General features: G+C 36.7%; 1 protein-coding gene across 10 annotated transcripts in view; it reads left to right on the top strand.

The window, feature by feature from the left end:
- The window catches only part of GPHN (gephyrin), a 634470-nt gene that overhangs the window by 528865 nt on the left and 91639 nt on the right, over nucleotides 1–13966 (top strand). For 6 of the 10 annotated variants that reach the window (XM_075530855.1, XM_075530862.1, XM_075530858.1 and 3 more), the window contains 4 exons: nucleotides 1830–1885; nucleotides 6974–7093; nucleotides 11017–11075; nucleotides 12084–12237. In XM_075530855.1, coding sequence (XP_075386970.1) covers nucleotides 1830–1885; nucleotides 6974–7093; nucleotides 11017–11075; nucleotides 12084–12237 — 389 coding nt within the window. Of the gene's footprint in view, nucleotides 1–1829; nucleotides 1886–6973; nucleotides 7109–11016; nucleotides 11076–12083; nucleotides 12238–13966 lie in introns of all 10 variants that reach the window. The other 4 variants (XM_075530856.1, XM_075530857.1, XM_075530853.1 and 1 more) reach the window with 1 other exon arrangement.

The raw sequence follows: 13966 nt of genomic DNA, 5'->3' as shown, positions 1-13966 counted from the left end.
CCCAAGGCCCTTGGGGTTTCTATCCTCTGCTTCAGAGATGGCTCATCCTTATAGCCAGGCGAGAATGGTAATGAAACTGACCAGTCTCCTCAACTGCTGTTACACATGCCCTGTTGGCTTAGACCCACCCAGTTCTTTGGTGGGAGTTAGAGACTTGGGTAGAAGAGCTATATTTAGAAGTTTGACTCCATAGTAAAACTCTTGAAGGAAAATTGTACAGGTTTTAACACATGGACAGCGAATAGACAATAGTGTTCTACAACACACAAGAATGTCACAAGTTTTTTAACTGAGATCATGTTTGGAAAGCATAAAGTACAACATACAGTACATAGAAGGGATTCACTGTTAATTCCTGTCCCTTTCCAGATTAGAGTATTCAAAGGTCAACTGTGTTTAGAAAAACAAACAAACCTGTATTGTAAATAAACCTTTAGAAAACCCACAACTCGGCCCACATTCACATAAAAAACCATTAATTTCCCTTATCATTTTAAAAGGAGGAAAGTATTTTTTATAAGGTATCAGTATAATTGTAAATATGATTAAAATATTCCTACAAATGGGGCTCTATACTCAAATCCATACCATTTGCTGATGATAGAGAAGTAATGTTAATGATCATACAAATAAAACTCACCGATGCATTGCCAGTAGTGTTGGTGTGAAGCCCAGTCAGACCTCAGGAAAACCCCTTTGAACTCATTTATCACTAGAATATTTTTTCCTTCCAGCCACTACTATGGAAAGCAAAAACAGCTGCCATCAAGTCAATTCAGACTCTTGGCAACCCCACACATGTCAAAGTGAACCGTGCTCCACAGGTTGTCCGTGGCGGATTTTGTTGTTATTTTGTTTTCCCAGAACTAGATAATTGGGTCTTAATTCTGAGATTCCTCTGAGTGAACTCAAACCTTCAAACTTGCCTTTAGCAGCCAAGAGTGTTTGCATTACTTGTTACTATATAGCTAGTTTGCTGTCTAGTATATTGTTGCTAGTTACTAGATAGCTGTTATTCTGCTGTGTTACAAGAAGAGAAATATTTGGTAAAAAGCATTTTCCAGACTCATTCTAAAGATGTTTCTTCTAATTTCACAATAAATAATTAGCCTATGGAAAATATGATACTTTACTTCTGACTCAAAAATAGTATTGTGATCTATTGTAAGAGTAAAAATAATGTTTAAGATACTTTTGCTAGGATTTTACTCTACTTGTACCACAAACAGGACTTGTTCAGGGCATTTAACCTTTTGTACCGGAATTCCTGCATTCTGGAACTCATTTTCTTCAACTCTCAAATGAAGAAGGGTGCATCTGTTCTTCCTTCATCTCTGGGTTCTTAGGAAGACACGTTGAGTGGTAAAGAAGAGTATGAAGCAGTTAAATTTCTATAGTAAAATTCATATGTATAGCTAGTGAAATATCCATATGTATGCCCACTTGCATGTCTCATGCACACACACTTAGATAAGACGGTATTTATACGCTTTTTAGTAGGAATGTGCAAATGTGAACATTAAGACGTGACAGAGGCCCATCTCCATTGACTTGTGTGTTGGTTTGTTTTTTAACTTTCTGTTTTATCCTGAGTTTTGAGCTTTAGTACAAAAGTTTTTAATTACCATAAAGCAATGAATTTTTCTTTTGTTTTCTTGAAAAAGGGGCAATAATCCAAATAAATATTGGAAACTTCAGTATAACGTGAGACCAATGTTTCTGAAGCATTACCACATAATTTGAGTCAAATTTTAGACTTCTGTTACTGGTTCTTGTTTTTGGTTTTGATCCACACCAATGTTTGTTCTTGGATTGTGTTCACCCCACAGCTGCTGATGGCCCAGGAGACCGTTTCATCATTGGGGAATCCCAAGCTGGTGAACAGGTGAGACTCATAGGACCTTTAGAGTTAGCATCAATTTCAGTTCATGGACTTTCACCATCTAATTCCACACGTAAAAGTTAGTAGAAAACTGAAAAGGGGATTAAACAGAATATTATCAAAGAGATGAAAGGATGTTTCTCCTGAAAAAGAACTAAAGAAATGGCCACTTCTTAATGTAAAGCACTTAAAGAATCTGGATCTGTTGATATCCGTTTATTGCTTCTCTGTCTCACAGACATGCCCCACAAGCATTTACCAGCCCTATGAGTAGGCGATTCTTTCTTTTTGCTTAAACACTGACGTTCCAAATACATCGACAATTCCTAGACCTTCCCCAAGTTTATGTTGCAAACAGAAATTTAGGAGTGGTTTGTGAAACCTCTGTAAATCTCATTAAATAGATGTGACTTGCCAGTAGTATTGGCCTGAAAGTCACATCATACTTCAAGAAAACCCTTTCAAATTCACTTGTCACCAGGAATAGTCATCCAACTAATCAAGACTCGGGCGTGGGGAGAGGAGCAAATGCTTTCGTGTTAATCCTGACTCGTGGCAATTCCCTGTGTGGAGGTAGAGCTGTGCACCAGGGGAGCCACGAAATAGCACATGGTCAAGAGGCGTTTACTTGTCAGACCTTCCATTGACTGTAACATTTGCTAAGCCTCTCTGCTGTATGTACCAGAGACTGCGAAAAGTTCTAGGGATGTTAGTTAGATGAAAATGTTTTTACTTTTAAGGAATTTCCTTTTAGTGGAAGAGATCAATGTAACAAACCATGGTAAGTGTTAAACTACTAGTATCAATCAAATCTTTGAAGCACATTTAAAAAGTTGAACATTTCAACCTGAGGTGGTTAAAGAGATGAGATTAGGCCTAAGATAATTTTGCAAAAGCAGAAATGGGAAAAAAAACATTCCAGATAGAGATAAGAATATAAACCGAGACCCAGAGGTGTTTTTTAATAATTGTATGGAATACTTGAAAGAACTTCCAAGTAGTTTGTGTTAGCCACTGACTAATATACATAGTGCTAAGTAGATTGTTTGGGTCTAAAGGACTTCTTAAATCTGATTTACTACTGATATAATAAATAAGTTGAAAGTATAGACCTCAAACTCTTAGAAAATTAGAAGCATTAGAAGGATTGTGAAACTTAAAAATTGCTTATTTCTGAAAAATTCCTATAAAAGTTTATTGGGGGGGGGAAAAGATCAAAACTGAACACAAAAGGAAACTTTTCTTCAAATTACCTGTAATGGTCTTTGTCTATAACTGATGTATCACACAAACTCGACAGCATTCCCCAAGATCTTACAGAAGCTAAATTGTTCACTGGCCGACAATATAGACATCCGAGTATGGAGGGAATCCTGTAGACACTCAGGTGTAATTTGCAAAATGTTTTCAGTATACTAAATACCTTACCTTTGTTTCTGCCCATTTAGCCCCTTAGTTAGCAGTGGACATTTCAGAGAAGATGTTGCATAATTATAAAGTGCTATCATTGGACAGAACTCAAAAGATCCAAGTTGGTCAAGATTTGAACTGTTTAATTCTGTGTAAAGTGTATGAAGAATAGCATTAATAATGAAAGAATGATGATTAATGGTTACCTAGAGGAAGTATTTCTGTATTACCAGAATATCTGGCTCTCAGTCAGTTAAGTCACAGTATACTTAGCCACTCTAAACCAAAATCCACTGTCATTGTATTGATTCCAACTCATAGCAACACTATGAAGGACCTCTTTAGGCTTTCCAAGACTATGCAGCTTTTTAAAAATTATTATTAAAAGATCATTTTATTAGGGGTCCTTACAGCTCTTATAGCAATCCTGTTGTATCAAGCATAGTTGTACATATGTTGCCATCATTATTTTGTAGATATTTACTTTCTATTGAGCCCGTGGTGCTAGATCTTTACGAGAGGAGAAAGCTTCATCTTTCCCTACACAGTAGTCTATGGATTTTAACTGCCGGCCTGTGGTTAACAGCCCAACACTTAACTCACAGCACCACCAGCGCTCCTTGTGTCCTTTCTAAGGCAATATATAAATACCTTTATATGTTCAATGATAACTTTATTATTTTTGATAACTTTATTTTTCTGTCATTTTGTTGGGGGCTCGTACAACTTATCGCAATCCATACTTCCATCATTGTGTCAAGCACATTTGTACATTTGTTGTCCCAATGATACCTTTAACATTGGGTTTGAACTGATTAAAATCATTCACCTACCACTTAGAATTGTTGGTCTTGGAGAAGAGCATGTGTGTGTGTGTGTGTGTGTGTGTGTGTGTACATATACATATATAATCACAAAAACACATTTTACGTGTTGGTGTAAAAAATGGAAATGGAGAAGTGTACAGGTCACATCACAGTAAGACATACATCTTTAGAGGATATGGTACGCTGAGCTCAAGTAAATTGAGGAATGGCTTTAGGTTAACACATAGCAGCCTGAGAAACAACTGCCCAAAATTCACTTTGCACCTTAGCCAACAGGTATTTTCAGCAAAAAATGGACTTCCTTAAGTTAATGTTAGACAAGCTTAGAAAATAGTTTTGACATTAGCACCTATACTAAAAAACATATATATCATATCAAAACTTTAATATATTTATTAAAATATCACTGCACTGCAAAATATAATGGATTCATGGATGTCCCATGCACTATCTAGAACTGAAAATAAAAAATGAATTTTAAATGCATTGATCCCTAAACTTTTCATTTAAAATTTTATGCATTATCTTGGTGGAAATTAGATTACAGTGCAACAATTCTGGATAAGCCTGAACTGTTTTTTGTACAAATTACAGGATAAAGAGATATAACTTATGTGCCAGATAGAAGACTCAGTGCCAGAGCTGATCCTAAGAATCTCCTCCAATGGCGGGGGGAATAAAACAAGGACAGCACTGGAGTTGTAAACTAAAAAAGATTACATATGGAGAATCGTCTGAGCCAGTTTCACTCTTCTATAAGGAATTCATTGTAAAACTATCTGCATAAATGGCTGGTGTGTTAAAGATAGTATGACATAGTGAAGCATCTTGTCTTTGGAGTTAGACATACCTGAGTTGAAGTTCAAATGCTACTGCTCAGTGGGTAAATAAGTTATTCCTTTAAGTTCTAACCCGATAAAATGGTCATACTAATAATAGAACCTACTTCATGTACTCATTATAATAAGTTAACGAGAGATTGAACATTTATTCATTCTAGAAATGTTTATTTAATATCTGCTTTATGCCAGACCCTGTCCTGGGCTCTTCTCTAGGCTCTAGGGTAATACAGCCGTAAGACAGTACGACGACTCCTTAGCGTTTCCAAGACTATACATCTTGACCAGAGTAGACAGCCTCAGCTGCTTTCTGAATGTCTAGGAAATTGGTGTTTAGAGAGAGACAAGTGTAGGACATAGATACAAATAGAGTTAAGAAAATCAACAAACAAATGTGCACAATGTACTAACAACAGTGAGGCTTCATTACCACCTCTGGGTCAGAGGGAGGTGGGAGAGAGAAACTAGTACCTGAACATGGAAGAAGAATTCATAGGTATGGAAGGTTGCCCACCGGGAGTTGTATCCTCAGAAGTAAAGACGACTCTATCATGGCCAAACTGACCTCCAGTAGGGAAAGAGCTAGGGGAATATAATTCCTTATTTTCTCTCCTACCCTTTAGCCCTCTATTGAACATTCCCATTGGCTGAATCAGAAAGGCTGAGTGATGGGAACTTGCTGGCTATTATTGCCCATAGGAAGTCAACTTCGGGGGACATAGCCCAGAATAAAGACTTAGGATATGATCTAGAGAGGCAAGCAGGCGGAAACAAAATCCCTGTCTTTTTAGGTTTTTATTCTAGGCTATATAATATAACTGTGCCTAGCATAGCTCAAAGGTCCAATATACATTAGCTCTTGGTACTGTTTGCAGCAAGAATACTATGAAGAAAAATTTTTGCAGGATACTCTAATAATAAATTTTCAGATTTACTTTAATTTAATTTCAAGTGTAGAATATTTTATTTAGCCATTCCCTAAGAATTTGTAAAGATTTCTGAAGCAGAAATATTTCTAAAATATATTTTAAATATTTATTGGATAATTAATATGGCTTTAGGATATTCTTTAGAAATACCTGAAGCATTGTTTTCTTCAATTTTGAACTAAATTGTAGCCTGTGATAAGTGACTATTCTCAGACTAGATCAAACTAATCAGATGGAGCTTAAAGAAATAGATTTTCTCCATGCTGAGAGAAATTTACAGGGTGAGCATATTTACCCTACTCTACCCAAAAGTTTGGACACTGAAAATTGTGGACATAACATTTTTATCTAACTTATTCTAAATATTGGGGTAATTTATAAATCAATTATATATGCTAGACATTTACTATTAGTTGAAAAATGAGCTGATACACTTTTGAAAAATCTTAGAGCAATGCTAAAAATTGGTTTTTCTGCTTTGCCTTTATTAACCAAAAGATTTAGGTAATAAAGCAAAAGGTTTAAGTAATAAAGCATTTACCAAATATCAGAAACGCAGTAAATCACCAAGGTGTTCTTTTCAAAATTGCCATTTAGAAATGCATTTTCAATTTTTCCTACAGCTTCTCAAATCCCTGTATAGATAGCAAAAAAAAAAAAAGATATTATTGAAATGAGAGACAAGCGTGGTGGCAGCGCTTCTAAAGGCTCACTTGGGTGTGGGGGACAGATCTCAGAGCCATTACTATAAAGTCAGCTTTAATCTAATTAGAGCGTATTTGACGTGGTAAATACACCTGTTTGAGGATAGCTTACTGTAGATACTCAAGTATAAGCCGAGTTTTTCAGCACATTTTTAATGCAGTTTTTGTGGTAAAATTAGGTGCTTCGGTAGATATTCAGGTCGGCTTATACTCAAGTATATACGGTATATTACTTTGTCCCAAAATGAGTAAAATTCTAAGACTTTCATTGTACAGGTTTTTGGGGGTTTTTTCTAAAAATGTTTTTTTCTAAAAGCATCCCCTCCAGATGTTTCTTTGCTGTAGCAAAGTAAATCAGCTCTCTTACATGTCTGTGTTCCAGCCAACTCAAACAGTGATGCCGGGACAAGTCATGCGGGTTACAACAGGTGCTCCAATCCCCTGCGGTGCTGACGCAGTCGTCCAAGTGGAAGACACCGAACTTATCAGGGAATCAGATGATGTACGTCATTACCAGGTCTTATCACTCCGTTGTTTTTCTGGCAATATTTAAATCAAGCTCATTTTCTGTCATTTTATGAGATTAATTCAGTATTTGGGGTTATGTTGGGGTCCTGACACTATGGTTTCAATAAATAAGGAATAGCCTAAGTCTTGGAGATCTTTTGTAATATGAGGGTTTTGGTTTTTAATGACCATCGCTTTCACTATAGAAGGATTCAAACCATATTTTCCCCTAAGAAATCAAGTGCAAACAAGTGGAGACTGTCCTAAGGATAAAGAGCAAAGATATTAACTGTTGAGAAATTTGTCTGGAATAAAGTGAAGTAAGTAGTTATAATGGATTCATAATTTGACAGAGAAGAATTTAACGAAGAACACTTGAACCAGTTCTTGAATATTGCATTAAATCAAGCATTTGAACCAAACTTGTTTTTAGTTCTGGCATTCTGTGATTCTACGGGAAACTACTGAAGAAAAGTCATGAGCTGTTGAGTGTCATTTCCCTTCTGACAGCTAAAAGTGAAGAAAATCTGGTTGCTAAGCATATCTTCATCTTGCTGAAACGCCAAGCAGTTATTGAAACATTGTATCACCCACTTGCTAAGTAGAACCATTCCAACTGAGGTTTTAATGACTGGCTGTCTTACTTATTTGTAAAGAAGCTTACTATATCTTCTATGTAAAATATTGATATTGAAAATAAACATATTCTCATGGGCTGAGTATAAAGTGAAATTCAGCTGTGCTAAAATACAGCTACTTTCCTTCATCTGATATTTTAATTTTTAATCAACTTGTAGAGCATGTAAAATTCAACCCCTGGGAATGCAGATCACATAGTTTGCTGTTAAAATTGTCCAAACAGATTTATTGGCATCGAAGAAACCACCAGAGCATTGAAATCCAGAACACATGCATCCACAGGCTCTGCCAGATAAAAAGACACCGTTCCAAAGTCACAACATTATTCACAGCCCATAAATGCCAAATTGATGATCACCATTAATTTACAGAAATCTTCTAGGCAAACTATAAGTCCTTCGTTGAAAATTCTGGAGTGATTTGAGAACTTTGACTTAGTGCCAAGCCCATGATGCATAGGCATAAAAGAGAGGTTGCCTCCATGTTCATCCATAGGATAACCATATACAAAAGGATGTTCAACAGTTTGTGGGAAAATGGAATTAAAATGAAAATAAGAAATATAAACGTTATTTCCCAACATAAGCCCCATTTGTAAGCTGTGATAGCAGTGATTTGATCCGTCTCTCAAGAGCTCAGGGAATGTAGCCCTCTCAAAGCAGTCTTCTTTACATTATTTTTAACTGAAGAAAAAGTAGTGCCCTTTGGTGGTTTTTTCAGAGAGAAAAAAGAATTCAGGAGCTAAATCGGTGCTATAAGGTAGGTGCCTAATGATTTCCCATAGAAACTCACAAAATTGCTCTTGTTTGAAGAAAGGAATGAGCCAGAGCAAAGTGAAGGTGGAGTAACGGACTTTCTGATTAAACCTTTTCAGGTGTTTTTCTGCTAAAGCTTTGACTAACATTCTCAAAACAGCCTGCTATTTAAGTAGATATTATCATTTGCTAGTCTTCCGCAAAATTCTATGACCATCAAGAACAAAAATCACCTGTTGGCATGAACTTGCTCTTGACCAGTCAGTAGCCATTGCTTGGATGTGCTTTGTCTTCAGAGCAACTGGTAAAGCCGCATTTCATCTCTTACACTTTCTTCCCCAAAATGCTTGAGGATCTTGTTTCCTTTGGTTTCAAATTTTTTCCATTGAAAGCTCTGCCCTTGTCTGCAGCTGATCTGGGTATTACGGTTTTGACACCATCCAGTGGAAAGTTTGTAAAACTTTCCTTTTTCTTTTTTTAAAAACATTTTATTGGGGGGTGGGTCATACAACTCTTATCACAATCCATACATACATCCATCCATTATGCCAAGCACATTTGTACATTTGTTGCCATCATCATTTTCTTTTTTTTTAATCATTAGGGTCTCATACAACTCTTATCACAATCCATATATACATCAATGTGTAAAGCACATTTGTACATTCATTGCCCTCATCATTCTCAAAACATTTGCTCTCGACTTAAGCCCCTGGCATCAGCTCCTCATTATTTTCCCTCCCTCCCCACTTCCCCCCTCCCTTATTAACCCTTGATAATTTATAAATTATTATTTTGTCATATCTTGCCCTGTCCGACGTCTACCTTCATCCACTTTTCTGTTGTCCATCCCCCAGGGAGGAGGTCACATGTGGATCCTTGTAATCAGTTCCCCGTTTCCAACCCATCCTCCCTCTACCATCCCAGTATTGCCATTCACACCACTGGTCCTGAAAGGATCATCCGCCCTGGGTTCCCCGTGTTTCCAGTTCCTATCTGTACCAGTGTACATCCTCTGGCCTAGCCAGACTTGCAAGGTAGAATTGGAATCATAAAAGAGGGTGTGGGGGGAAGAAGCATTTAGGAACTAGAGGAAAGTTGTATTTTTCATCGTTGAAGGTAAATAAGCAGCCATCTAGTTCAGAAGCAACAAAATCCACGTGGAAGGAAGCACACCAGCCTGTGCGAACACGAGGTGTCAAAGGGATCAGGTATCTAGCAACATCAGAACAAAAAAGCTTACCACCGTGAACAAAGTGGGGAAATGTGGAGTAGAGACCCAAAGCTCATTTGTAGGCCACTGGATATCCCCTTACAGAAGGGCCTTGAGGAGGAGACGAGCCTGTCAGTGTGTGATGTAGCAACAATGAAAAACACAACTTTCAAAAAAAAGAATATGTTATTTATTTATTTATTTACAAAACAACAAAAAAGAAAAATACAACTTTCATTTTTTCAATCAGAATTGTATAAGCTTAGCCAATTGAATTGTTTATGGTACTAGTTATTGTTCCATGCCGTCAATCAATTTAGGCATGAAAAAAATTATATTTTTCCGTGAAAATCAATGTGCATGGTCTGCCTCTTTGGGCTTCATCCTCAATATCATCTGATGCGTTCTTAAAGCAAATTTCCATTTGAAAATTGCTGATTTCTTCAGTGCATTGTCCCCATAACCTTGCTAATTAAGCATTGATATCACCATCCCTTCACCCAAACTTTACCATAAATTTAATGTTTGTTCTTGCTTTAATTTCATAAAGTTGGCTTTATAGGGGCTCTTTTCAAACTCATGTCTTATCCATCTTGGTGCCAAACTGGATCCTGATCAGTCATGTTATAACAAGATAGTGTAAGCTTATTTTGGTATAAATTTCTTTTAATTCATGCTGGTTTTTCTTGTATGTATTTTCCATAAACTAAAGACCTTTTATTTTATATAAGTATATTAAAATTCAGGCTCACTGCCATCGAGTCAATTCCAACTCATAGCCACCCTAGAGGACCGGGTAGAACTGCCTAATGGGGTTTCCAAGACTGTAACTCTAAGGGAGTAGAATGTCTCATCTTTTTCCTGCAGCGATGCTGTTAATTTAGAACTGCTGAACTTGTGGTTAGCAGCCCAATGTATAACCTACTACGCCACCATACACGCACACACGTGCATGAAAAGTTCATGGAAAAATTGAACTGAAGGATAATGGAATTTTTCCTAAAACTTTTTTGGTGGTTGTGTGTGTATGTGGGTGCATTTCCCCCTTGCGAATGCTACTTACAAAGTAAGGTTTATTGCTACATTTAAAAGGTGAACAAGATGATGCTTGATTAAATTTTTGGCACAAAGCTGCCTTATCTTTTAGGAACCTGAGGTAGGAGTCTATCATGTTTTCAAAGGTTTAGCAAATAGTTTTTATTTTCTCTATAGTTTAATATATTCTGGGCCTATCTGATGATAAACATGTGAATAGATTAATTCTATGATCATTAGTTCTGTTTAAAATTACATGACATTATCTCATTATAGGGCACTGAAGAACTTGAAGTACGAATTCTGGTGCAAGCTCGGCCAGGACAAGATATCAGGTACATTCATAACATACAGAATGTATAGACAACACAGGAGCATATGACTGTTTTTAAATCTATAATGTCATGAATTAACTGTTACTTTCAGGGCTATTAACAAACAATGAAATGAATTTTCTGAATTCTACATCCTCTGTCTGTCCTACTCACTTTTTAATGAGCATTCTAAAGGCCAATGGAATATTCAAGACCAGCATGTGAAGAAGGCAGATCCATGAGGGTGCATGATCTAAAGCTCACCCGACCCATAGACCCATAGATAATCCAGAACTGTCCAACTCTCCTTCTAGATAAGCCTGAATGATCCAACCTACCGTCTTAGATAAGCCAGAGTTTGCTATCATACAAATAACCCCAGAATTCAATATGCACACAATTAGCTGGTAGCCTTTTCACTGATTACCAGTAATAATGAAATAATCTGGTTCTCTTTATATACTAAAACTAGTCTACTGCCCTACCATTAATAGTGCATATACTTTAAAGGATTATTCTTACAATGAAATATATTTTGTAACAAAGTTACACTTCTTCCATCCCAGTGGTGGCAGACTAAGGTGACTGTGCCTCTAAATCGCTGTTACCACGGAACAAGACCAACCTAAGGGATCCAAACGGAAATTGAACACTGCAGCCTCATTTGTGTTACTCTCTTCACACAGTGCAATTCAGCTATAGACTTCTTATGAACACCACTAACCATGTTAATGTAAATTCTTACCTTATATCAAAGAAAGTTTGTCGTTTTTAACTATAATGTTGTACAAAACCATTTGCAAAATAATTTTGAAATTCTAAGTAACTTTTTGTCTCCCATTGTGCAATTTTGTTTTAAACATACACGAAGCGTAGAGTTCTTAGAATCTTTCGTTCCTTTCTCCTGCCCTTGCCTGTCTCGTCCCCTTTTTCTCTGTGTGAGCGTTCTTCTCTGCCACTCAGTTCCCCTCGGAGTTGAGAAAACGCCGCTCCCTCTCACACCACTTATGCTTCTGCTTTGACTTTCAGACCCATCGGCCACGACATTAAAAGAGGGGAATGCGTATTGGCCAAAGGAACCCACATGGGCCCCTCAGAGATTGGTCTCCTGGCAACTGTAGGTGTCACAGAGGTTGAAGTTAATAAATTTCCAGTGGTTGCAGTCATGTCAACAGGGAATGAGGTAAAAAAAAAAAAAAAAAAAGGCGGGGGGCGGGGAGTGGTGTGGGTGGTTTCAGATAAAGTATTTCTAACATCTGCTCTGTGTTATAAATAGAACACATGAATTAGAACTTGCCAATGGGTCGTGTTCCTTTAATAAGGAATACTAGATTGGCATTAGGATAGTTCAGATACATGAGAGGAAGGAAGAACGAAACTGCGAATTACGAAATCCATATATTAGAATGAAATATTACAGCCAATATATTCTCACTCTGGGAACACATTTTTAAAAAGTTGTCTACCAGCTATAGATATTTAAAGACACAAACTCAGTACTGTGAAGACTTTGAAGGGGCCTGCCCTGCCGCTGTGATGATGTGCTGCTTTTGTGAAAGAGTGACTCAGTGAAGCATGGCGCCATGGCAACCCCTTCTTCTTGCTAAATGTCCAGCTGACTTAATGACCAGGGAGGGTCAATGACCAGCATTTTCCTTTAAATAGAGCGTCTTTAGGGGCATGCTAAGTCACATTCAGAATGTCTCACAATGTCATTTCGAGCCTGATTTTGGCAGAGGAATCAGTCGCTCTTTTTCTGAGAACTCTCAAAAGAGCTTAACTTACACCATACAAAACATCAATCATAGGCCCTAAGTTTGAACTGGAAATATTGAAAAATGAACCTGCTAAAATCAAAACCTTTTACCATAGCCAAAACAGTTCAGAGTTTTAAAAAGTTACTCCTTTAACAGTAGAGGAAAAAGTAACCAAATTTATTTATTTTATTAATCTCTAATTTTATTCTAAAATGAGTTATTCATAACTGTGATATTTAATTTTGGAAGTTTAGAAAATGGAAATTTTCAAAAGTCTTTATGGCCTTTATAAGTTGTTTCGCTGGAAAGGAAAAGAACCCTGCCCCCCGAGAAAAAAAGTAGAACATTTTCTCTTGTTTTTCTTTTTTCTTTTTTTAAATCATTTTATTAGGGACTCATACACCACCCATCTCGATCCATACACACATCAATTGTGTAAAGCACATTTGTACATTCATTGCCCTCATCATTCTCAAAACTTTTGCTCTCCACCCAATCTCTTGTTTTTCTAATGGGAGAAAATTCGGCATTCCAGATTTGCTTGCTTCCCAATATATGTGCATCAGTCATGTCTTAAAACTACCTTTTGATCCAAAGCAAACGTTCTTTCAACATGCTTACATGGTTATGACTTAATAGTTCTAGGACCAATGGGCACTGTATTTAGCTTCAGTAATAAATTTCTGTTAAACTCATTAAACCACAAGCCATTCTTTTTTAAACAGGTAATCATTTTATTTATTTTTACAGATTATTTATATTTTATTTCTCAACAGTTTTCTTGGCATATAATTCACATGCCATACAATTCAGTCGTTTAAATATGCCTAAAAGAGTTGTACAATCATCACTACTATAAATTTTAGAAAATTTTCTTCACTCCTTATCTTTTATTATTATTAGCTCTCCGTTACCCACCCACCACCCCTGTCATAATTCTGAGGAACTATTACTCTAGTTACTATCTTTATATGACTACAAATTTAAACATAGAAAAACCTCAATCCAAGAGAAAGCAAAAAATAATAGATACGAGAACAAATTAAAGATGGGGTGGAGGGTGATTATGCGTTAGTTGACCTGATTATATCTGTGTAACCACTTTCCAGTGTGTGCACTTCCCATCACACATCAATGGTCTGAGGGAGTTCAGTG

This window comes from Tenrec ecaudatus, chromosome 14 (genome assembly GCF_050624435.1).
Source record: "Tenrec ecaudatus isolate mTenEca1 chromosome 14, mTenEca1.hap1, whole genome shotgun sequence".
NCBI classification, from domain to species: Eukaryota; Metazoa; Chordata; class Mammalia; order Afrosoricida; family Tenrecidae; genus Tenrec; species Tenrec ecaudatus.
This window is presented reverse-complemented; position numbering and strand designations above follow the sequence as displayed.